At 37.5% G+C, this 27,016-nt stretch overlaps 1 protein-coding gene across 15 annotated transcripts in view; it reads left to right on the forward strand.

Moving 5' to 3' along the window:
• Positions 1–27,016, forward strand: part of LOC119005785 — a 66,121-nt gene that overhangs the window by 26,915 nt on the left and 12,190 nt on the right. For 13 of the 15 annotated variants that reach the window (XM_037073730.1, XM_037073732.1, XM_037073731.1 and 10 more), the window contains 5 exons: positions 7,023–7,335; positions 7,795–7,838; positions 25,468–25,756; positions 26,467–26,517; positions 26,763–26,800. In XM_037073730.1, coding sequence (XP_036929625.1) covers positions 7,023–7,335; positions 7,795–7,838; positions 25,468–25,756; positions 26,467–26,517; positions 26,763–26,800 — 735 coding nt within the window. Of the gene's footprint in view, positions 1–7,022; positions 7,336–7,794; positions 7,839–8,352; positions 8,642–9,350; positions 9,402–9,646; positions 9,685–10,787; positions 11,077–11,357; positions 11,402–11,549; positions 11,833–14,978; positions 15,023–15,126; positions 15,201–15,428; positions 15,644–15,760; positions 16,012–16,148; positions 16,278–16,636; positions 16,773–16,918; positions 16,949–17,778; positions 18,495–25,467; positions 25,757–26,466; positions 26,518–26,762; positions 26,801–27,016 lie in introns of those variants that run through there. The other 2 variants (XM_037073733.1, XM_037073724.1) reach the window with 2 other exon arrangements.

A 27,016-nucleotide genomic window follows, 5' to 3' on the forward strand; every position in this document is an offset into this window, starting at 1 on the left:
CATTTTGTTGAAAATATTCTTTTTATGCGGTTTTGTATCTTTTAATTCTGCTCAGTAAGAATGCTTTTCATTGGTCATTCAGAATGCTCTCTATTTTGAAATTTATAAATAAAATCTTGTGATTGCTATTTTAAATTTTGACTGAGTGGGGTTTCTTAAAAATAGTATATCGTGACAATAGTAGGTGCGAGCTGGATTTGCAGACTGTATGGGCTCAGTCTGTGAGGTGGAAGAAGATGGAGAGGTAACACACAGAGGCGCTGGAAAGCTGCATGGCGCTCGGAGCAGCGCAGGGCAGGTGGAGGGCTGCTGAGGCGCTGGCACGCTGGAGCGGAGTCGTTTGTTCGGTCTCTGCACAGGAGGTCACTGAAGGCAAAACAAGTCAAGGTTAGCTGCAGCACAGGATGATAAAATTACACTAAAATAGGTTTAGAAAACGCCAACGACTGAGCCAAATACCGCGTGTGGTTAACGAAATCATCGAGCAGCAGGCAGGATGGGTCCGGGCTGTAACGCCGGCGCTGATTATCAACCTGCTGCAGGTGAGTGTGTGTGTGTGAGATCCCTCCTGGGACCGTAAGCTCCGCCCAGACGTCCAGTGCACCTCTGCAAGCAGACAGAAACATACAAACGCAACAGAACAGACAACTGCAACTAATGGTCGTCACGCCAGAAGTAGTGAAAAGTAGAAGACGTGTCCGGCATACAGACGGAAGAAGAAGAAGATCGTTTTCACGGGAAAACTGGAGAAATAAGATGTGTGAATCAATGGCCCTTTAGGGCTTCCGTATCGTTTCCAGTCTGGTTCGAAGATTTTCTTCTTCGGTTTTCTTCAGTTTAACAAAAGTGGACGAACGTACTCTCCGACTACTGAAGCTGCTATAAGGTAATAAGTCATAACATTAGCCTGATTTCAATAACTTTCACTTCCAGAGCTCTACTTCCTTCTCGGCAGTCTGAAACTAAAGAGACATTCTCGAGTTAGCTAACACTAACGTTCGTATTTCCAACGGTTAACGGTTAGCTAGTTTGCTAAAGTGGTTTAATAACACGACGGTTAAATTATAATTGTTATTTATGAAGACGGTAATTATCGTGAATAGTGTGTGTGTGTGTGTGTGTGTGTGTGAGAGAGAGAGAGAGAGGGAGAGAGAGGGAGAGAGAGAGAGAGAGAGAGAGAGAGAGAGAGAGAGAGAGAGAGATCTGTACTTAAACCTGTGTTTAACGGCCATGCTATTTAATGTTGAGAAATTTGTCGCTCATCCAACAACAGAGGAGTTTAACTCCTGTACTAAAGAGCATTTAATTTCTCTTGCCAGTCTCCTTGAAATTCCTGTATCTAAGCAGATGAAGAAACATATCTATTAAAAATGAAATCTCATCCATGTTGGCTAAAAAGGGTCTTCTGCTGAGCGAAGCGAATGTGCAGGGTGCAGGTTCAGATGTGAGTGAAGCGGTCCGTCTCAAGGAGTTGGAGATTGAGATGCGCCGTTTGGATTTGAGAGAGAAGGAATTGAGTAATAAGATGGAGGAAGAAACAAAAAGGCAGGTTCGACTGGAAGAGCTGAGGTGCAGCATCTCAGTTTCACTCCTCCTCCAGTGGTTTTGACATCAGCAAATGCATCCATTTTGTTCCGTCTTTTAATGATGTGGATAAATATTTTACCTTGTTTGAACGTGTTGCTAATACCTTGCAGTGGCCCAAACATGTCTGGACCTTACTCTTACAGTGTGTGTTCACAGGGAAAGCTCAGGATGCCTGTGCGGCTTTGTCATCAGAGTTGAGTCTGGATTATGAGCATGTTAAAAAGGCGGTGCTGAGGGCATATGAGTTGGTGCTCGAGGCATATCGTCAGAGGTTCCGATGTTTTAAAAAGTCGGATGACCAGACATATGTGGAATTTGGCCATGAGAAAGAAGTTTTGTTTGATCGCTGGTGTCATTCTCTGCAGGTTTCAGATTTTGATAAATTGCGTGATTTGGTGCTTGTGGAAGACTTTAAAAACTGTCTGCCTGAACGGATTGTGACACACATCAATGACCGTAAAGTACTGAATGTTGCTGAGGCTGCCATACTTGCAGACGAGTACGTTTTGACGCATAAGGACAGTTATGAGAGGCCGCAGTCCCCCCTGGGGCCCAGTTTCTCTGCACCGATGTCCCCTGTGTTACAGAAGTTGAGTGGGGATGGGGGCGTGACGTCAGGGGGAAGAGAGGGTATGGGGGTTAAGGAGAGTGATAGGGTTTGTTTTTTTTTTGTAAGAAGCGTGGTCATACTGTTGACTACTGTTTTGCCTTGAACAAAAAAAGCGGGTCTCTTCAAGCTGTCAATCTGTTAAAAACCGAACGCTCACTGTGTCAGTTTGCTAGCAGTTCCAGTTCTTCTCTCTCCCCTCCTGAACGGTTTCTTCCTGATAAACCTGATGATGTGTTTTTGCCTTTCATTATGAAGGGTTCAGTCTCACTGACTGCTGGGGGACCTAAAGTTCCTGTCGTTATTTTGAGGGACAGTGCAGCTTCTCAGTCTGTCATTTTGAAAGGAGTGTTGCCTCTGTCTGAGACATCTTCAACTGAGTCAGCTGCACTAGTTTGTGGGTTTGATATGCAGGTTGTGGGGGTTCCTTTGCACACTGTGTACCTGGACTCAGAGTTAGTTACGGGGCTTGTTGTTGTCGGGGTCAGTGATGAGTTTCCTGTGAGAGGGGTGTCTTTGATCTTGGGGAACGATTTGGCGAGTGGGAAGGTCCTGCTCAATCCTGAAGTGACACCCGTGCCTCGGCCTGGGTGTCCAGATGACTTGGTGGAAAAGTTTCCAGGGTTGTTTTCCATCTGTGATATTACCCGCGCTGTGGCAGAGAAGCAATGTCAATCACTGTCTGGGTCAGGTGATGGGGAAGTGGAGTATGGTGATAGCATTGTGGCTGATGGTGATTCATCTGTTCAGCCTGCCTTTTCCCCCCCAGGCCCAGTTTCTCCCCTGCCTCCGTCTCCCCCTTCTCCAGTGAAGAAGTCGCAAAGTCAATTTTCCATGTCAGATCAAGAGCTTATTGTTGAGCAGCAGCGTGATCCCCCACTGATTTCTCTTTGTGTGGGTTCTGGCGACGATGATGGGGGTGGGTCTCCCAGTTACTTTTTGAAGGAGGGCATGTTGATGTGTAAGTGGGCGCAGCCATGTATTGATCCACAACATGAGTGGGGGGTTGTGAAGCAAGCTGAAGGCCCGCATCGGTTTTGCCACTGTTGGACCTGTCGTGTGTGTCAGCTGTCTGGTAAGCCAAATCAGCTGATTCACCTGTTTCCGCTTTACCCGATTCCTATTGTAGGAGAACCCTTTGAAAGGGGTGGGACAGTGTCCTGGCCAACACGTTGATGCACTGTTAGGCTTGTCTCTCTCTCACTCTCTCTCTCTCTCTCTCTCACTCTCTCTCTCTCTCTCTCTCTCACTCTCACTCTCACTCTCACTCTCTCTCTCACTCATTACAGGTGTGTTGCAGGAGGAGGGAGCCTTTGTTGTTTTAATTTGGGTTTGAGTTCCTGGTAGTCCTGTTTTCATATCTTTTGTTTTCTTTCTCTAAGTAGGTTAGCAGTTTTTGATTAGGCAGCTTTAGTTGGGAGGATTGCCCAGATGCGACGGTCATGGCTGGTCTGGGGTCTCTTCTCTCTTTTTTTTTCAGTTTGACCAGGAACTCTTGCCCCTTTTCTTTTGTTAAATAAAAACATTTCAACCTGACTGTGTTGAGTCGGCGTCCTTTATATGTTACTGGCCTCTTTTTGTTCGAGTCTTTGGTTGTGTTCAAACTGCTTTGTACCTTTGTGGTGGATCAATGATGTGCATCATCATGTGCCATTTACTATTTTTTCCTGGTGGCTTTATAAACTGTTTCAGATTGTCACATTCCTTTGTGAAAAAAACTTAAATGTTTTTTGACCATTTGTACCAGGCAATTCTGACAATGTGTGGAGTGTGCGTGTTTTAATAAATAACTTGTAACTTTATTTCTTTGTGCTCTGATTGTTAAAGCAAGACAACATTTTGTTTACTACATATATGTACAATATGAAATGACAGAGGTGTGCACAAAGTTTTAAGAGCAATACATTGTTCTAAAGTCAAATTTTTCCTCAAATTGTTTGCAGCTGCTTGATCCTCAGCGGCAGAGACTGATGTAAATACAATGGCAGAAGGTAGGTGCACAGTTATTATATATATATTCAGTCATCCCACTAAATGCTTTGTATTCTGTCTGTCAGTCACTGATCAGATTGTTTAGAAATCCTGAATCTGACAATAAACTTACTTTGTTACTAATTTACTGCTTGGCTTGATATTTAAACCAGGCTGAACTTGAGTTTGTTCATTTGACTTTTTAGGAGATATGTTTGATTTATTTCTCACCCAGAGCTATTATTAGAAGACCAATATCCACTTGGATATCTGTCGCAATTTGTCTGTTACGTTTGTATTAGTTAAGTATGTATGTGAGTCAATTTACATTCTGGATACATTTGTGTTGGTGTGTGTGTCCAGGCTTGTGTGTATGATAGCCGGTTTATGAATATAGATCAGTCATTGTAGAATATATTTTACCTTCTTTCTTCAGATGAACACTTTGTGGATAAACATCGGTCTGAGCTGATCAAGAGAGTGAGCGACATTGAACCCATTTTGAATGAGCTCCTCCACCGAAATGTCATCCAACAAGAGAGTTATGATAAGATCAAGACTCTGCCCACTGCTGAGGAGAAGATGAGGGAGCTCATCAGTGGGCCACTGAAATCCAGTGGAGTTCAAGGAAAAGATATCTTCTATGAAATCCTGATTGAAAATGAGCCACTACTGATACAAGACCTCAAGACAATGGATGCTGAAGTGAGTAAATCTTATTTGTATAAATCAGTATAATGATAGTGTTATGTTTCCCATGTAATCACTGTTTAGGGGCTCAAATGGTGAATTCAACTGAAGATCATATTTAAAGTGAATATAAATTATATAATTTATAAAATTGAACAGTGTATTGTTTCAGCATCGACATCACAGTGTGTGTAATAGTCACATTGCAGGACATGTGATGTCAGCAAATGAACTCAAACATTTCATACTACAGCTTTTTTGTGTGTTGATACTAAAGGAAAACTCACATGGAACTTATTTTCCACAAACTAACCTATAAGAGAAGTCTGCCTGATAGAGCATCATTTACTCTGATTGAAGGGTTCTTGGATACACATTGTTTGTTGCTTGTGATTGACATGTGGGCTTTAAGTCTCCAGTGTTTTTGGTCAGTGGAGGAGAGATACGTCAGGTTTCCTCTGCATCAGATTGTGTTGTAAAGTTGTGTCATCGTACCCAGCTCATGGTAAAACTTGAGCCTTGATTCCTGTCTGTGCCAGGAGGAGGAATCCTCTGGTGGATGTGTGTTTTTCACACTTAGTGTTTCTTAAATAGTTGCTGGTGTGTGTGAAGCTGTTTTTGAAGGGATCAGCTGTAAAACCTGGAGCAGAGTTTTGAGCTCTCTGTCTTTTTGTGGCTGACCTGGATTGAAACTGAACTGTACTGGGGTTGCTGGACACAGTATTTACCAACATTTACCATTTTAAGGGACTCAAGTCTGCGATGAGTCTTTCACTCCTCCACACTCAGGGTCACACCTGTACTGAAGGGAACTGTTGTCTTTTTGTTGTTGCAGTGCTGGTATTTGACTTTAAATTGTTATGTGCTTTATTGTTTTGTGTGGTTTAACAGAACTATATGAATGTTAGTTCTATGAAATGTAATCTTTCCGTAACTCATGTCAAAATCTGCCTTCACAGAACAAATATCAGTGTGTAATCTTGACGATAAAATAATTAAAGCCAGTGTCAGTAAGTTTCCAGTCATGGTAGTAGATCACACAAACACATCCTGTACTGCATTTACTGATATGATGTTATGTCCTTTTCATTTTCCAGGAAGAAACAATGTCCACTAAGAAGAGGATTTGTGAAACATTGAATGATTTGAGTTCTGAGGAGGTTGAAAACTTCAAGTCACTCATTGAACTGGAGACAGGTTTCCCACTCTTCTCAAGGAAGCAACTCGAAGTGACAAAGACACAGGACCTTGTGGAGCTGATGGTGGAGACGTACGGTCGACAGTATTTGGAGTTGACCAAACATGTTTTAAAGTTGATGAACAGGACGGATTTGGTGCAGAGATTGATAGACACCAGCACAGGAACCAAAGGTAAATAAAATAAGTCAGAAATATGTAAAAAAAAACAACAAACTGTCACACACTCACATGCAGCTCATCTCTTTTATATTGTATTATATACAGATACAGGAACAAGTGGAACATTGGGTAATATTTGAAATTAAAGCCTGTATTTTACAAGTTAATAATTCTGGTGTCAAATCAATTACTAACACGTGTTTGTAATTTCTTCTCTCCTCAGAGAAACATCGTCCGTCACTGATACAGAGAGTGAGTATGTCACAGCACCCTGACTTCACACAGTGCAGCGTTTATCCAGTCAATAAAGACTGAAGATCATTTTCATCTTAAACACTACAGTTGATGATGAGAAAAAAAGTCTTTGTCTCAAACAGTTTTCTCACAGAACTGAAGCTGATCAGGCTGCATAATGTGCACATGAGGTCTGAAACCTGAATGATATTAAAAAACAATGTTAAGAATATGTGTTATGTCTACATCGAACAGGATATATTGTATTTTTTTATTTTTCTAACTTTTTAATATAAGAAGGGAAAAATGCAATTGATAAATCAATAAATAAAAGCCACTCTGTTGTTAAATCAGGAAGCTCATTACAGTTTTTGTAACAAAGACTGTAAAAGACTTTCACCCAGGCAGTAAAATGAAGTCTAAAGAACAAATGAAGTCAAAAGAACAAAAAAGCTGCTTTCTTACCACATCCACAAATTTTAAAACACAGACATTGATGAAAAGAACAATCTGTAATAATCCTTGCTGAGAAATTGTACTTTTTTCTCATTAACATTTCCTTTGAATTTATCAGGTGGAAACGTTGGAGTCTGTCATAGAGCTGCTTTTGGAAGCACTGAAAGATTTGAGTGAGGAAGAGCTTGATATGTTCAAGAGCACCCTGCATCCATTTTACCTACTGGAACATTCATCCTCCAAATCGATGCAGTGGAAAGCAAAATACATCCCATTTGACCTGCTGGATAAAGCTGACATGCAGGGCACAGTGTGTTTAATGGTGCAGTACTGTGGCCAACAGTCTGTGGAGATGACCAAAGAGAGTTTAAAGAAGATGAAAAGGACTGATCTGGTGCAGAGGTTGTCAGACAGCAGCTCAAGACCCAAAAGTAAGACAATAAAGACAAGACATGTTTATAATGCATGTCCTCTTCTCTTTTCATTTTGAATAAAATACTCTATATTATAGAGAAAACACATTTTATTACCTTTTATTATTATTTTGTGGGCTTTTTATGGCTTTATTGATAGGACAGCTTCAGAGATGACAGGATGAGAGAGAGGAGGGCCGACATGCTGCTCAGGTCAAACTCGAAGTGCAGCGAAGCCTCTGCACATGGACAGCCCACGCTACCAACAAGCTGATGGGCTATGTCCAATTATTATTAGAATTATTTCAGGAGAGGAATAAAAATATCTGTGAAAGGTTAGATATAACTTTGGAGGAGCTTTGAATTAAATTTTATGTTGAGTCCTTTGTATTGAAGTCTTTTCTACAAAACAGTCATGCTCGATGTATAATTAACAATATTCGTTAAAAATTCCTTTCATTCTTTCTTTCGCCTCAGAAAAACTGTCTGTGGATGAACTCCAGTCTGCACTGATCAAGAAAGTGAGTAATATCATATCTGACCCTGCAGAGTGCAGTTTTTATTCAGTGAGATTCAAGTTTAGAATTAACTCAACATTAATGATGATTATTTAATCAAACATGAATTACATTTGATTTTTCTCACAGAACTGAAGCTGAGATGATACTGAGCTCAGTAATGTTAATATCATGAAGTTCTGAAGTTCCTCAAATAATTAAACAAAATGCAAAATATGACATTTTTAAATATTTTCATTAAGTTTCGACCTGTTTCTGCAGTTACCTCAATATCTAATGTTGAGATCAGGTGGCTCATTTCAGTGATACAGCACAGTGAACGAGTTACAGCCTGGAAATGCAAAAAGAACCAGTAACAGATCTCAGGTTAAAGATATTAAAAAGTAGCAGGACACAGGAAACAACATCCTCTGAGATAACAAACAGATAATTACCAAATATATAAGTAGCTGAGGTGACCTTGTAGATATAAACACATCTTAATAACATTTTCTCTATGATCATGTACATTTTCCAGGCTGCAATGATGGGTGCTGTTAAAGAGCTGCTTTTGGAAACACTCAATGATCTGAGTTATGAGGAGCAAAAGACCTTCACATGGTTTCTGCAGTTCACATTCTTCCAGAGGAGCCTTCCACAGATTCCCTGGAGCAGACTGCTGGAGGAAGACATGGCAGAGTCCCTGGTGGATGTGATGGTGGAGAAATACGGTCAAAAGTCTGTGCAGGTGACCAGAGAGGTTTTAATGGACATGAACCGGACTGATCTGGTGCAGAGGCTGTCAGAGACCAGCTCAGGACTCGAAGGTAAGATAGGAGGACGACTGTCACATTAATTCATAATAACAGTCAAAGACACACTGTTACAAAATCTTAGTTAGTTAGTTCTACGTTGTCTTCAGTATAAAGGAATGACTTTTCCACTTTGTAATATATATACTGAACTTTTGATGTAACAAATCTAACTAATTTTATTTACTTGTGCAAAAACAATGCAATTAAAAAAATAATAATTATTATTGTTAAATTAGAGATTACTTCAGAGTTGAATGTTTTGGATCTTGACTTTGAAGTAAAGATCTGAATAAATCTGAGTGTTTGGTCCTTTTTTTTGTAAATGTTGTGTTTTCAAAGGGCTCAGCATCTTTTTATCAAAAATACTCTTCTTTATTAGGCCACATCGTTTTGTTTTTGGTCCATTTAGTTCATTATTACAAGTCTTGTATTGTTAATTCTGTTAGAAACATGGCTAATGTTGTCGACATAATTGCACTCCACTGTGGAGAGAGATAGTCTAGTCTAAGATAATTAATTTAATTTAAGAGTTTTCTCATTGATTCCCTCTGTGATCTCTGTAATCACAACTTCCTCCTCCCTTCAGTTCACACACCTGAAACTGAAACATTAAAGGCTTTTTATTCTCAGGACTCAGTATTATACTCAGGACATGTGCACATAAAGGTTAAACACAGATTATTTATTACTGTAAAAACAGTTGTCATTAACTGTGTTGCAGCTGCTGCAGGATCATCAGCTGAAGTGTTTGGTGTGAATACCACAGAGAAAGGTAGGAGACCTGTATAAATGTATGAAATGAGTCCTGTAGTTACTTTAATTCATATGTCAGTGTATGAACAAGTGAAAAGGGAGACATTGTTTATCAGGAGAAAGTTGTTATTGATTTTTTATGATGTTACTATTAAGTAGATTTTATGGACTTAATATTATATCAGAATTCTTATAGTCTCACAGTCTGATTATGTTGTTAAATTAATCATTCATGAGTCTTTTATATGTTTCCTCTCTCCTCAGAGAAACACAAAGAAGATCGGCCTGTACTGATCCAGAAAGTGAGTGATGTCACATCTGTCTGACTTTAAACTGAAACTAAGATAATTGATCTGTTAGCTGATAAGCTGAACATTTTGATGACAAGGGCGGCTGTAGCTCAGTGGGTAGAGCAGGACGACTAGTGATCAAAAGGTCGCTAGTTCAAATCCCAGCTCCGGGCAAGGCTGGGCTGCATGTCGAAGTGTCTTTGAGCAAGATACTGAACCCCACATTGCTCATCAGTGAGGGCCCTGTGATGAGCTGGCGACTTGTCCAGGGAGTACCCTGCCCTCGCCCTGAGACAAGACTGGTATTGGCTCCAGCAGCAACACCCCCGTGACCCCATGGAAAGGGATAAGCGGTTACGGACAAAGACATGACATGACATTTTGATGATAAAATAAATCAATTGAGTAATTTTTTTAAAAGGGATGCTAATCGCTCTCTGATTCCAGCATTTGTGAGGATCTTCTTCTTCTCTCTGTTTTGTATCATTGTAAACTGAATATCTCTTTTATATCTCAAGGAAATTTGAAAGTGTCACCTTGAAATTGTGATATGTATTTTTAATGACATTTATATATGTGATTATTTTATTATAATTTTTATGATTATTTTTATTACGAGTACTCGTTTAAACATAACAGTTTGCATGCAATAGAAGTAGAATGATATTAATATTAATTTGTTTTTAATTATCATTCACTATAATCTTCAATATTAGATTATGATATTGAAGATTATTGTGAATGATGGTAAAAACAAATTATTTATTTTCATCTGAAGGTTTGTCAGAACTGAAGCATCATTCAGTTTGTTCTTATGTTCACGTTAGGAAACTCTCCAACAGGTAGAATAAAAAAATCATGAACCTGTAAACAGAAATAAAATAACTGTAAAAGTTAATTAATTTGATTTTATAAGGACGAAAGAACTGTATACACATAATAAAAACAGTTTATGTGATCAATTGAATTATATGTGCTGATGAAGAAGATTGATGATATTGATTGATATTTTTTAAACAGAAAGATTGATGAGATATGAACAGAAACATTTGCCATCATCCTTGCTGAGAAGTCACACTTTAATCTCATGAACATTTTTTCTCTGAATTTAACAGGTGGAATCGATGGAGTCTGTTATAGAGCTGCTTTTGGAAACACTGAAACATTTGAGTGTTGCAGAGCTCGAGGAGTTTAGAGATGCCCTGTTGAGTCAACCTGAGTTCTGCAGACACTTCTTAAGCACCCCATTGATGTGGCTACAGACAGCACACGTGCAGGACACAGTGTTTTTAATGGTGCAGATCTGCGGCCAAAAGTGTTTGGAGGAGACAAAGTATATTTTAATGACGATGAAGAGGACTGATCTGGTGCAGAGGTTGTCCGACAGAGGCTCAGGATCCAAAAGTAAGACAATAAAGATAAAAACATGTTAAAATCATGTAACTGGTAAATAACATGTCTTGAGTTTTTAAGCTTTGTGTTCTGTTTACTTTATAAATGATAAGATTCATAATGTAGAGAAGACACATTAGCTGTGTACAGAATATATTACCACTAAGAGAGTGGGTAGAAATGACAAAGTATATGTCACTGTTGAGGAAATGTAACTGTAATTTTGTGCATTTTTATTTAAAGCTGTTAGACCAGTCATCAGTAATGAGTGACTTTTTACCCTTTTTCTGCAGAGAAACACTCTGCAGATGAACATCGCTCTGCACTGATCCACAAAGTGAGTAATGTCACATCTGACTTTATACAACACAGTATTCCTTCAACAGTTGCTAAAAATGATCATCATATTTAACATTTTGAAGACATATTTGTATTTGTCCCCAGTTGATTAAATAAATGTCTCACAAATGTTTTGATTATTTCAGGTAGCAACAATTGCAGCTGTTCAACAGCTGCTTTTAGAAACCCTGAATAATTTGAGTTACAAGGAGCTCGGGGAATTCAAGGAAATTCTGCTGTCGATTGTCTCCAAGAAGGTCCTCCCAGATTCATTGATGTGGAGTTACAGAGCAGACAGAGCGGATATGGTGAATCAGATGGTTCACACCTACGGCCAACAGTCTGTGGAGTTAACCTGGGAGGTTTTAATGGTCATGAAGAGGACTGATCTGGTTCAGAGGTTGTCAAAGCCCAGCTCAGGACTCAAAGGTAAGACTAAGAAGACAAAGTGTCTTATGAAGGTCTAATAAATAGATTTTATATTCCGTAATAACAAAACGTAAGGGATGGGCGTGGATCAATAAATCATCAATGAAATAATCAAATCAACAACTCAGACTGTCTCAACAAAAACTGAAAGTTACGTTTTAACAAGGTCAGTATTTGTTTCAGGGCTTTTGCATTGGATTGCTTTAGGTTGTGAAGGTGCAGCAAATTTTTGTTTCTTTTTAAAGTAAGTGAACCTTACTTGTGAACAGTATTACTTTGACCACCATTATCTAACTGGATATTCTCTGCCAGTGACCTCTGCCTTAGGGTGGGGGTCTGTCGGGGCCAGGGGTTGGAGGATTTCTCTTCTCCTCTCTCCGTTTCTGTAGCTCATTTGTTTCACTTGCAGGACTTTTTATGTGCTTGTATATAATTGCTGTGTAACCACTGTATCTTACAGCCGTTTCACAAACTATACAACTTCACGTTGTTTCATTTTCTGCCTGAAAATATAGCCACACGGCGCGTGAGTGGCGCCAGGCAAACAATCAAGCAAGCAGGCTCAGCCAGCAGCACAGAGTCACGTGAAAGTACAAAATCAAAACACAAGTGTGAGGAGGAGGAGCAGCAAAGTGTGCCTGCTTCGCGCTGTGACAGGAGCAGTACTTGAAAGCAGCAGCACTCACACAGACACGGACAGCCAGGTCGCCTCTTTGATAAAACCACAGCAGTGCATACAAGAGAGAAACTGAAACTAAAGTATCAATCTCATTACACTGATATCGATCAATATCATTACCAACATTTGTATCAATATTATCGATATTTGGCTCGATTCGCCCACCACTGCTGAACACAAACAGATGAAAGAGGTGAAAAGCGTGTGACAGATGGAGCAAGACAGTGAGCCAGAGTCAAAAAAATAACTCCACGTGGCGTCTCTAAGAGCTAATGAATGTTCCCCCAGAGCTGCTTGGATTTTTGGTCAATACAAAAAGACTGATTGATTTACTGATGGAGGGGTTGTCCAGGAGTGCAATAGCTGAAACTTTAGGGGAAGCAGACACAAAAATGTTATTTTTCAAAAATGAAACTTTATTTTAAGATTCACAATTTTTAAAAAGCTATTTTATATATTTTCACTATTTTACTTTTAAATGTAGCCCCTCTTTTCCTTAAAGACAGAAGGAAATAATACAAATGTACAGTGTTATATATCTGTATAATTAAATGTTAAGTGACAATAAATATTGTCAAAATGTTTTTGAAATATTCTTTATTTGATTTGACAGTTTGTCAGTTCTTGATTACATGCAGATGTTGATACAGCTACTAGGCTACTTCAATATATATCACACTGATTCAAATGTGGAGACGGTGCAATAGTTTAATTGAGATATTAAGTTGACTGTGTTAACTGTGTAATAAGTTTCATTGTTTAATTTGTCAAATTTCATTTTTATTTTGCCAAGTTTCATTTTGTTAAAAGGGGAGGCTTGGTAATATAAAGACTTTTTGATGAAACAGGAAATGATTTATACTTATATTCATTTTTATTTGATTCATTATCATTTGTTGTAAGTAGCAGAGAAGAAAATAAATCTGTCTTCCAATGCAGTGCATCTGTAACCTAATAGTTATTTTTGTGGTAGAAGTATCAGTACTCAGTATTGGAAAGTACACAAATGAAAATATTTGTACTCATAATCGTACTTGCTCTCGGTTTGAAAAAAATGAAATCAAATCATTTATAACCTTGCCCTTAATATGTGAAACTGCAGCCTGGTGTTTTTGGATTTACTATGTAACTATTGAGCTGACAGAGGTTGCTTTGGGAGTTAACTTTAGAGGCTCATCTTAAATGAAAGTCACAGATTGATTTAAAAACAGAGAAGTGGGAAGGGAAGAAAAGTTCTGCTCTAATATAAAATCTGGCAGTGGGTAACTTATCACAGCATGCAACGTGTTTTCTTTCCTCTCTCGTCAGACAAACACTCTGTGGATGAACACCTGTCTGAACTGATGCAGAAAGTGAGTGAGGTCTCATCAGTCTGACTTTCCACAACACATTCATTCATTCAATACGATTCAGGTTGAAAATCCACTCTTTTAAAATGTGATGCAAATTAAACACATGATTTAAACTGGATGGCTCTCACAAAACTGATGCTGCATTCAGGTGAGCTTTGATATTATCCACAAACACTATCGATGAAATCATATCCCTTTATGTGAATTATTTAGGGAGCAACAATCACAACAGACAGAGAGAGGCTTTTGGATGTGCTGGCACAGTTGAAACAACAGGAATTCAAAGAATTCAAATGATTCCTGCAGGACAGCGACATCCTGACAGGCCTCCCAGGCATCTCACATTACCAAATGGGCATGTTGCAGACCTACAGCCAACAGTCTGTGGAGCTGACCAAGAGGGTTTTAATGGACAGAAGCAGATATGATCTGGTTCAGAGGTTGTCAAAGCCCAGCTCAGGACTCAAAGGTAAGACTAAGAAGACAAGAAGTATCTCATAAATCATAATGAAATAATCAAATCAACAACTCAGACTGTATCAACAAAAACTGAATGTTGTAAGTTTAATGAGGTAAGAATTTGTTTCAGGGCTTTTATATTGGATTGCTTTAGATTGTGAAAATGCAGAAGTTTTTTTGTTTCTTTTTAAAGTAAGTGAATCTTTTTAAAGTTGATTATACTCTTTTTGATTATTAGATTATAACCATCTGAGTCAATTTTTGTTTCTTTTCTCCTCAGAGAAACACTCTGTGGGTTTACTGTCACAGAGGAGTAAAGAAACGGGAAACATTTTCTCAAAATTTGGACTCTTTCTCTCTTAGAAAGTTGTTCAGATCAATAAATTGATTCTCAAAGAAGTTTGCCCTGATTGGTCATAGGTCTATCCCATTGCATCCAGAGGCATTTTGTCTTTGCCCATTGATAACTTGATCCTTTGAAATGGAAAATGTGCAAAGAGATTCCAGACTAATCAGATTTAATTAGTTTGGAGATGCTTGGCTAGCAGATCTATGTGGAATATCATGTTTTACCAGTAAACATTATCAGAGGTTACCATAGAAGTTTATATATCAACATAATGTTGTTTAAAGAAAATCCTATTTGTCTTCACAAGGTCCTTCCAGAGGCCTCGAGCGTAAGGACATTGGGAGTGCTATGGTAATACCTTCTGTTCATTAAATTGTTAAGTTTATTTGTTCATTTACATGATGCTGGAAAACAAGTCCTTTCCACTTATTTTCTAAATTGATCTTGTTCTGCAGCAGGACTCCAGTGACTGGACTAAACTTGAACCTGAAGTGAACAGTACAGATGCAGATGAGGCTCCAACTTACAGGTAAAAATAACATCATACATACTGTGTCACAGTAAACTGGAACTAGAGGAAATATTAAGATTGGTTCTTGGAATTTATTACACAAAGAAAACTCAAATGTTTCTGTGTGCTGTTACTGGTTATATCATTGCAAACACAAGGCACATTTATGTACATTTGTTCCATTGTCCCCTTAACACTTTTTTGTAAACACACACAACCTTCCTTGTTTTCTGTCCCACGACTCAGCCTTCAGTCTGAGGCAGGAAACTTTGAATGCAGTGTCTCTGGTTTGCGCTGGGTCTGTAAGGAGAAGGTCAGTTTTAAGTACCAGTTTTGCTCTTGGGAGGAACCTATGGAGAGGATGAAGAGCATGAAATACATGCTTGCAGGTCCCCTTATTGACATTACAGTCAATGCTGGGAAGCTGGATGAAGTGTTCCTGCCACACTGGATCTGCATAGGTTAGTGAACATGAAGAAAATAATATATTTATAAACTTAAAAGTTCTGACAGCATGTGAAAAAATCTAACTTAATCTTTTCCTCTTCACTGATCATGTGTGCTTGTATTTTGTGCAGATGACAACCCTGAAATAAGACACAAGTTTGCAGTCCTACACATCGATGACTGTGGAGACGTTGTGGAAAAAGTGGCTGAGGTCACATCGTCGCATGTCAAGTTATCAGAACCAGTTTTTTCTCCAAGAGCGGTCCTGATGAAAATCGGTGTTCCAGTGAGAATAAACTGTAAAGTGCTGATTTATAAGACCAACACGGCATTCCTGACGCTCCATGTTTATCTGATCCCGTGTGATCCTGGACTACAACAGGTTATTGTACATCTTACTGTCACCAACAGGAATTATAAGAAGACACTGAATGACATCTGTTTAAACTGTATAAAATACAGACAGACAATGATAACTTGATATCTGTAACCTTGTTCTTTGTATTTTTTCTTGTACAGGAACTGAACAGGAGACAGTTTTCATCTGGATACAGAGCGATCCAAAAGCCACATCCAGAGAAGTCCCTGAAAATGCGTGATCGCTTCATCCTCACAGCAGATTTGGATGGTGCAGAAATCTATCCTGAGGTTTGGTTTGAACTGCTTTTAAATCTTTGGATGAACTTTGTTTCAGAAATGAGTTTGATACTACAAGACAGGGGTACTCAAATACAAATCTTAAAGGGCCACAAAGATTTTTTTCAATGACTCAAGGGTCCATGTATTGAGGTTGGTTATACCACATGCAATAATGAAAAAATACAAAAATATGCACTAAAATAACATTTCATGGACACCTATTGAGGACCACTGCTACAAGATGACAATCAGTTAAAACAACAAGGCAAAATTATCCAACTTTACTCACTACACTATTTCTAACTGCACCAACAATTGTCTAATTTTAAAGCATGAAAATGTATCATGTATATAATTTTTCCCCACAGAAATTAAAGCTCAGATATGAAAGCAGAGACCCAAATTTCTTTGAAGTGTATGTTGAGAATCCAGACAGAAAGTTCACGCTCAAGCTCACAAAAGAAAATGAGCACCAGCCAGTATGGACCTGTGCACTTCGAAAAGGTCAGCGTCAAATACTATCACAAGAATCTATGAATGATTTCAATGTAAGAGTTTCATTTTATTGAATATGTATGATAAGCAGAAGTGGATCAGCTACATATCCATATTGTCTTTACATCTGCATTTTTCTTGCTTTTGTTCTTCAGATGAATACCAAAGTTCTGCTCTTATACAAGGTAAGACATTTGAAATTAATTATAGTTAGAAAAACTCCACTTTCAGAGTGACAAGACTGCTTTACATTCAGTTTCAGAGACAATTTACAAACACCTGGATCTCCCTTTTTCAAAAAAGAGGGAATCAAAAACGAATCACAAGGGCGGTTTGTTAAATAAAGCCAGTAACCTACACCGATCACGAGCCCCAACATTTAATCCGCTGACAGATGAAGTTAATAACACTGGTCGTCATTGCCATGAGGGGGTAACTTGGTCTGCAACCATATCTGGGTGGGTGGTGCTTGTCAAAGAGGCATCCACAAATACCAGTCCCAACATTTCCCAGCAGCACATTTGATTGTAACAAGATTATCAATCATATCCACTTCAGCTGTCAGTGGTTTTGTTGTTTTGGCTTATCAGTGTGTGTTTTCAAGAAATTACGCTTACATGTGGTGCTACAACAAAATGTATCCGCCTGAAATAAGGAAGTGGATTCTGCCATTGATGTGTATGCTTAGTTTGCTCACAGTAACCTTCACTTTGCCAATTCATTTGCTAAATAATCAATTGTATATAATTATTGGTTAAGTTTTTCCTTTAAACTTCCTGTGAAGTTGCCCTCTTGAATATTTCTTATCAGTGAAATTGTCAAGTTTCTCACAAGAAAGTATTTTGCATTTGATATTAAACCAAACTACACCAATTAATGTTGACTTTTCTACTCTCCAATTCCAAGTGACTAACTACCAACATACATTTGTGATATTAATTGTATTTCTCTTTTTAAAGAAAGTGATACTTGACATTAACCTGATGAAAGTGTTTCTCCTCCTCTCCGTTCTCAGTGGAGCACTTTGTGGATAAACACCAGTGTGATCTGATCGCAAGAGTGTCCAATACAGGACCAATACTGGATAATCTCCTCAGGGAAGGTGTAATCCAACAAGAAGACTATGATACAATCAGGACTATCACGACCACTCAGGAGAGGATGAGGAAACTCTTCAGCGGCCCCCTGAAAGCTGGAGGTCAGGCAGCCAAACACGTCTTCTTCAGAATCCTTAAAAAGGAGGAGTCATATCTGGTCGCTGATCTCAACAGGAAGGAGTCATAACTGCTGTGAACACCTGAACCTAATATTTTTGCAGATTGACAGAACAGAATTTATGGAAATATCCTGTTTTGTATCTCCTCTTTTGTGTAATTCATCTTAAACTCGACTTGGTCGCGACTCGAAAAGGTTAATAACCACTAATGTGTCAGTGATCAAACCAAACAGCCAGTCAAAGATTCAAAGTTATGACGACGATCATCAAGCATTAATTACAATGTAAATTCAGGTTGTAACTTTGTAAGTCTGCACTTACAGAACAGAAAGTGTGATATTTTGATTTCTTTTTTTTTGTATACTTATATTTATTGATTTTAAACAAGGTGCATTACTTTCAACATATGTATTCCATTACATTAAAAAAGAAACACTAATTACCCACCTCCCAAATACCCACCCCTAAACTCTGAGCAAATCAATGAGATATATATATATATATATATATATATATATATATATATATATATATATATATATATATATATATATATATATATATATATATATATATATATATATATATATATATATATATATATATATATATATATATATATATATATATATAATAAAATAAAATTTAAAAAAACTAACAATGAAGAAAAAAACAAAAACAAACTAATAACAAAGTTAATAACTATGATAAAACTGTTGGTTTACCATTAAAAATGGCAGAGGCATTACCAATACAGCGATTAATAAAAATAAGAAAATTATAATAATAAACATATTTTGATTTCTATATCTGACTTCAGTCTGGGCAACTTTACAAACACAAAGTCTCGGTTTTCAAAGACGTATTTTTTTATTTCTTATTTTGATTCTGCGCATATATAATTATGTCTATGCACTTGTTTTTCATGCATGGTGTTTGTTTTTTCTATTCGTTTATCATTTGTTACTTTTATGTATATAAATTGTTCTTGTCGTCCCACAAAACATTTAGAAAATCAGCGCTCTGTCTACGTCACTATAAGCTCTTATGTGGTTCTCTGAAAGCTGGTAATGCCTGAAAAAATGTGTTCTTCTCTAATGTCTCCTCTTCCAAACCTACAATGACCGCTTTCTTTTATTCTTTCTTTATCTATTTTTGTGTCTGTTCTGGACAAGACCTGCTGTAACATGGTGTTAAAGAGGACTCACTCCCTCTGGTGATGTAAAAGGCTCATTCTCAAGTAACAAAAACACCATTCTTAGTTTGAGGTGATAATACACTGATGAAATCTTAATTCAAATATATTCAGTTATTGCCAAGAGATCATCCACAATTCTGCACATTGAACCATTTAGATACATGCATATAGTGTGCAGTGTCTTCCCTGATCAGTGAGGCCTGTTTAATTGTTTTATTTTGATGACATGAGATGAGATTTCACAAAGATTAGAAACCAGCTGCAGAAAAATCAGATGATCATGTAATAAAAGAGTGAAGAAAACAAGACATGTTTATCAAATTGAGTGTGTTTTATTTTTGTAAATTTGTAAAACATACTTGATTATGAATGTTTATCTGTAAATTTTAAAGTTGGTTTAAACTTTCATTTTGTTGAAAATATTCTTTTTATGCGGTTTTGTATCTTTTAATTCTGCTCAGTAAGAATGCTTTTCATTGGTCATTCAGAATGCTCTCTATTTTGAAATTTATAAATAAAATCTTGTGATTGCTATTTTAAATGTTGACTGAGTGGGGTTTCTTAAAAATAGTATATTGTGACAATAGTAGGTGCGAGCTGGATTTGCAGACTGTATGGGCTCAGTCTGTGAGGTGGAAGAAGATGGAGAGGTAACACACAGAGGCGCTGGAAAGCTGCATGGCGCTCGGAGGAAACTTACTCTGTTTACAAATCTTCAGATTTATTAAAACAGACACCGGCATACAGACGGAAGAAGAAGAAGATCGTTTTCACGGGAAAACTGGAGAAGTTAAATGTGTGAAGCCATGGCCCTTTAGGGCTTCCGTATCATTTCCAGTCCAGCTTGAGGATTTGTCGTTAACACCGGAGAGCAGAGCTGCTTCACGGTTAAACTGTTTTTAAATAAAACGTTGAACGGTTTTCTTCAGTTTAACAAAAGTGGACGAACGTACTCTCCGACTACTGAAGCTACTATAAGGTAATAAGTCATAACATTAGCTTTGTTTCAGTTACTTTCACTTCCAGAGCTCTACTTCCTTCTCAGCAGTCTGAAACTAAAGAGACATTTTCGAGTTAGCTAACACTAACGTTCGTATTTCCAACGGTTAACGGTTAGCTAGTTTGCTAAAGTGATTTAACACGACGGTTAAATTATAATTGTTATTTATGAGGACGGTAATTAACGTGAATTGTGTGTGTGTGTGTGTGTGTGTGTGTGTGTGTACGCGTGTGTGTGTGTGTGAGGGAGAGAGAGAGAGTGTGTGTTTAACGGTCATGCTATCTTAATTAGCCTAGCATTGATGAGAAAGTAGCAGCAGCACAGAGCTGTCATGTCTATTGAAGGTTTCCAGGAAACTGTATGTGAGAAATTTACTTTTTATTACTTCTAATGTACGTTTACTTTTTAGAGAATATTCAGAAGTAAACTCCTTCAGTTAAACTTGCTTTTAAAGTCTTTTTTTCCTGGGCTGTCCGTAAATTAATTGGTAACTACTATAATAATCAGCTGAAGTGCCAAATATTATCTTGTTTAAGCTTCTCAACTGTGTGAATTTGCTGCCTTTCCCTTTCATATCACATGACATTAAATATTTTTGCTGTTTTGGACAATTTATCAAAAATAGTTTTTCACAGTTTTCTGACATATTTCTGACTGAGCAGGTAATCAGTTGGTCAATCAGTAATCATGCAGCCTATCTTTAATCACGTGTCCTATCTGACTGATCTGACTCAAGCTTTGTACCTTTGTGGTGGATCAATGATGTGCATCATTATGTGCCATTTACCATTTTTTCCTGGTGGCTTTATAAACTGTTTCAGATTGTCACATTCCTTTGTGCAAACTTAAATGTTTTTTGACCATTTGTACCAGGCAAGTCTGACAATGTGTGGAGTGTGTGTGTTTTAATGAATAACTCTTAACTTTCTGTCTTTGTGCTCTGATTGTTAAAGCAAGACAACATTTTGTTTACTACATATATGTACAATATGAAATGACAGAGGTGTGCAAAAAGTTTAAGAGCAATACATTGTTCTAAAGTCAAATTTTTCCTCAAATTGTTTGCAGCTGCTTGATCCTCAGCGGCAGAGACTGATGTAAATACAATGGCAGAAGGTAGGTGCACAGTTATTATATATATATTCAGTCATCCCACTAAATGCTTTGTATTCTGTCTGTCAGTCACTGATCAGATTGTTTAGAAATCCTGAATCTGTCAATAAACTTACTTTGTTACTAATTTACTGCTTGGCTTGATATTTAAACCAGGCTGAACTTGAGTTTGTTCATTTGACTTTTTAGGAGATATGTTTGATTTATTTCTCACCCAGAGCTATTATTAGAAGACCAATATCCACTTGGATATCTGTCGTAATTTGTCTGTTACGTTTGTATTATTTAAGTATGTATATGAGTCAATTTACATTCTGGATACATTTCAGACATTACATTTGTGTGTGTGTCTAGGCTTGTGTGTATGATAGCCTGTTTATAAATATAGATCAGTCATTGTAGAATATATTTTACCTTCTTTCTTCAGATGAACACTTTGTGGATAAACATCGGTCTGAGCTGATCAAGAGAGTGAGCGACATTGAACCCATTTTGAATGAGCTCCTCCACCGAAATGTCATCCAACAAGAGAGTTATGATAAGATCATGATTCTGCCCACTGCTGAGGAGAAGATGAGGGAGCTCATCAGTGGGCCACTGAAATCCAGTGGAGTTCAAGGAAAAGATATCTTCTATGAAATCCTGATTGAAAATGAGCCACTACTGATACAAGACCTCAAGAAAATGGATGCTGAAGTGAGTAAATCTTATTTGTATAAATCAGTATAATGATAGTGTTATGTTTCCCATGTAATCACTGTATAGGGGCTCAAATGGTGAATTCAACTGAAGATCATATTTAAAGTGAATATAAATTATATAATTTATAAAATTGAACAGTGTATTGTTTCAGCATCGACATCACAGTGTGTGTAATAGTCACATTGCAGGACATGTGATGTCAGCAAATGAACTCAACCATTTCATGCTACAGCTTTTTTGTGTGTTGATACTAAAGGAAAACTCACATGGAACTTATTTTCCACAAACTAACCTATAAGAGAAGTCTGCCTGATAGAGCATCATTTACTCTGATTGAAGGGTTCTTGGATACACATTGTTTGTTGCTTGTGATTGACATGTGGGCTTTAAGTCGCCAGTGTTTTTGGTCAGTGGAGGAGAGATACGTCAGGTTTCCTCTGCATCAGATTGTGTTGTAAAGTTGTGTCATCGTACCCAGCTCATGGTAAAACTTGAGCCTTGATTCCTGTCTGTGCCAGGAGGAGGAATCCTCTGGTGGATGTGTGTTTTTCACACTTAGTGTTTCTTAAATAGTTGCTGGTGTGTGTGAAGCTGTTTTTGAAGGGATCAGCTGTAAAACCTGGAGCAGAGTTTTGAGCTCTCTGTCTTTTTGTGGCTGACCTGGATTGAAACTGAACTGTACTGGGGTTGCTGGACACAGTATTTACCAACATTTACCATTTTAAGGGACTCAAGTCTGCGATGAGTCTTTCACTCCTCCACACTCAGGGCCACACCTGTACTGAAGGGAACTGTTGTCTTTTTGTTGTTGCAGTGCTGGTATTTGACTTTAAATTGTTATGTGCTTTATTGTTTTGTGTGGTTTAACAGAACTATATGAATGGTAGTTCTATGAAATGTAATCTTTCCGTAACTCATGTCAAAATCTGCCTTCACAGAACAAATATCAGTGTGTAATCTTGACGATAAAATAATTAAAGCCAGTGTCAGTAAGTTTCCAGTCATGGTAGTAGATCACACAAACACATCCTGTACTGCATTTACTGATATGATGTTATGTCCTTTTCATTTTCCAGGAAGAAACAATGTCCACTAAGAAGAGGATTTGTGAAACATTGAATGATTTGAGTTCTGAGGAGGTTGAAAAATTCAAGTCACTCATTGAACTGGAGACAGGTTTCCCACTCTTCTCAAGGAAGCAACTCGAAGTGACAAAGACACAGGACCTCGTGGAGCTGATGGTGGAGACGTACAGTCGACAGTATTTGGAGTTGACCAAACATGTTTTAAAGTTGATGAACAGGACGGATTTGGTGCAGAGATTGATAGACACCAGCACAGGAACCAAAGGTAAATGAAATAAGTCAGAAATATGTAAAAAAAACAACAACAACAAACTGTCACACACTCACATGCAGCTCATATCTTTTATATTGTATTATATACAGATACAGGAACAAGTGGAACATTGGGTAATATTTGAAATTAAAGCCTGTATTTTACAAGTTAATAATTCTGGTGTCAAATCAATTACTAACACGTGTTTGTAATTTCTTCTCTCCTCAGAGAAACATCGTCCGTCACTGATGCAGAGAGTGAGTATGTCACATCACTCAGACTTCACACAGTGCAGCTTTTATTCAGTCAATAAAGATTAAAGATCATTTTCATCTTGTTTCATCTTCAACATTACAGTTGATGATGAGAAAAAAAGTCTTTGTCTCAAACAGTTTTCTCACAGAACTGAAGCTGATCAGGCTGCATAATGTGCACATGAGGTCTGAAACCTGAATGATATTAAAAAACAATGTTAAGAATATGTGTTATGTCTACATCGAACAGGATATATTGTATTTTTTTATTTTTCTAACTTTTTAATATAAGAAGGGAAAAATGCAATTGATAAATCAATAATTAAAAGCCACTCTGTTGTTAAATCAGGAAGCTCATTACAGTTTTTGTAACAAAGACTGTAAAAGACTTTCACCCAGGCAGTAAAATGAAGTCTAAAGAACAAATGAAGTCAAAAGAACAAAAAAGCTGCTTTCTTACCACATCCACAAATTTTAAAACACAGACATTGATGAAAAGAACAATCTGTAATAATCCTTGCTGAGAAATTGTACTTTTTTCTCATTAACATTTCCTTTGAATTTATCAGGTGGAAACGTTGGAGTCTGTCATAGAGCTGCTTTTGGAAGCACTGAAAGATTTGAGTGAGGAAGAGCTTGATATGTTCAAGAGCACCCTGCATCCATTTTACCAACTGGAACATTCATCCTCCAAATCGATGCAGTGGAAAGCAAAATACATCCCATTTGACCTGCTGGATGAAGCTGACATGCAGGGCACAGTGTGTTTAATGGTGCAGTACTGTGGCCAACAGTCTGTGGAGATGACCAAAGAGAGTTTAAAGAAGATGAAAAGGACTGATCTGGTGCAGAGGTTGTCAGACAGCAGCTCAAGACCCAAAAGTAAGACAATAAAGAGAAGACATGTTTATAATATATGTTCTCTTCTCTTTACATTTTGATTAAAATGATTTATATTGTAGGGAAAATAAGATATATTTTATGACCAATATTTGGGGCCTTTTTATGGCTTTATTGATAAGACAGCTTCAGAGATGACAGAAAACAGGTTGAGAGAGAGGAGGGCCGACATGCTGCTCAGGTCAAACTCGAAGTGCAGCGAAGCCTCTGCACATGGACAGCCCACGCTACCAACAAGCTGATGGGCTATGTCCAGTTATTAATAAAATTATTTGAGGAGAGGGAGAAAAATTTCCGTGAAAAGTTAGATGTAACTTTGGATGAGCTTTGAGTTTAATTTAATGTTGTGTGCTTTGTATTGAAATCTTTTCTACAAAGCAGTCATGCACGATAATTAACAATAATTACTTTTTTAATGCCCTTTATTCTTCCATTCTCCTCAGTAGAACTCTCTGTGGATGAACTTCATTCGTCACTAATGAAGAAAGTGAGTAATATCATGTCCGACCATGCAGAGTACAGTTTTTATTCAGTGAGATTCAGGTTTCAAATGAACTCAACATTAATGATGATTATTAAGCCAAACATGTTTCTCACAGAACTGAAACTGAGATTATACTGAGCTTGGTAATGTTTATATCATAAAGTTACCTAAATAATTAAACCAAATGCAAAACATGACATTTTTAAATATCTTCATTAAGTTTTGACCTGTTTCTACAGTTACTTCAACATCTAATGTTGAGATCAGGTGGCTCATTTTAGTTTTTTGACAGCACAGTGAACGAGTTACAGCCTGGAAATGTGAAAATATCCAGTCACAGATCTCAGGTTAAAGATATTAAAAGGTAGTAGGACGTAGGAAACATCTTCTGAGATAACAAATAGATAATTACCAAATATATCAGTAGCCTAAGTGATTTTTTTAGAAAAAAAACCTTAAAATGAATAACGTTTTCTCTATGAACATGTACATTTTCCAGGCTGCGATGATGAGGGCTGTTAAAGAGCTGCTTTTGGAAACACTCAATGATCTGAGTTATGAGGAACAAAAGACCTTCGCATGGTTTCTGCAGTTCACATTCTTCCAGAGGAGCCTTCCACAGATTCCCTGGAGCAGACTGCTGGAGGAAGACATGGCAGAGTCCCTGGTGGATGTGATGGTGGAGAAATACGGTCAAAAGTCTGTGGAGGTGACCAGAGAGGTTCTAATGGACATGAACCGGACTGATCTGGTGCAGAGGCTGTCAGAGACCAGCTCAGAACTCGAAGGTAAGATAGGAGGACAACTGTCACATTAATTAATAATAACAGTCAAAGACACACTGTTACAAAATCTTAGTTAGTTAGTTCTACGTTGTCTTCAGTATAAAGGAATGACTTTTCCACTTTGTAATATATATACTGAACTTTTGATGTAACAAATCTAACTAATTTTATTTACTTGTGCAAAAACAATGCAATTAAAAAAATAATAATTATTATTGTTAAATTAGAGATTACTTCAGAGTTGAATGTTTTGGATCTTGACTTTGAAGTAAAGATCTGAATAAATCTGAGTGTTTGGTCCTTTTTTTTTGTAAATGTTATGTTTTCAAAGGGCTCAGCATCTTTTTATCAAAAATACTCTTCTTTATTAGGCCACATCGTTTTGTTTTTGGTCCATTTAGTTCATTATTACAAGTCTTGTATTGTTAATTCTGTTAGAAACATGGCTAATGTTGTCGACATAATTACACTCCACTGTGGAGAGAGATAGTCTAGTCTAAGATAATTAATTTAATTTAAGTGTTTTCTCATTGATTCACTCTATGATCTCTGTAATCATGACTTCTTCCTGCCTTCACTTCACACACCTGAAACTTAAACATTAAAGGGTTTTTATCCTCAGGTCTCAGTATTATACTCAGGACAAGTACACATAAAGTTTACACACAGAGTATTTATTACTGTAATAACAGTTGTCATTAACTGTGTTGCAGCTGCTGCAGGATCATCAGCTGAAGTGTGTGGTGTGAATACCACAGAGAAAGGTAGGAGACCTGTATAAATGTATGAAATGAGTCCTGTAGTTACTTTAATTCATATGTCAGTGTATGAACAAGTGAAAAGGGAGACATTGTTTATCAGGAGAAAGTTGTTATTGATTTTTTATGATGTTACTATTAAGAAGATTTTATGGACTTAATATTATATCAGAATTCTTATAGTCTCACAGTCTGATTATGTTGTTAAATTAATCATTCATGAGTCTTTTATATGTTTCCTCTCTCCTCAGAAAAACACAAAGAAGATCGGCCTGTACTGATCCAGAAAGTGAGTGATGTCACATCTGTCTGACTTTAAACTGAAACTAAGATAATTGATCTGTTAGCTGATAAGCTGAACATTTTGATGATAAGGGCGGCTGTAGCTCAGCGGGTAGAGCAGGTCGACTAGTGATCAAAAGGTCGCTAGTTCAAATCCCAGCTCCGGGCAAGGCTGGGCTGCATGTCGAAGTGTCTTTGAGCAAGATACTGAACCCCACATTGC

Source organism: Acanthopagrus latus, chromosome 17 (genome assembly GCF_904848185.1).
Source record: "Acanthopagrus latus isolate v.2019 chromosome 17, fAcaLat1.1, whole genome shotgun sequence".
In the NCBI taxonomy this organism is placed as follows: Eukaryota; Metazoa; Chordata; class Actinopteri; order Spariformes; family Sparidae; genus Acanthopagrus; species Acanthopagrus latus.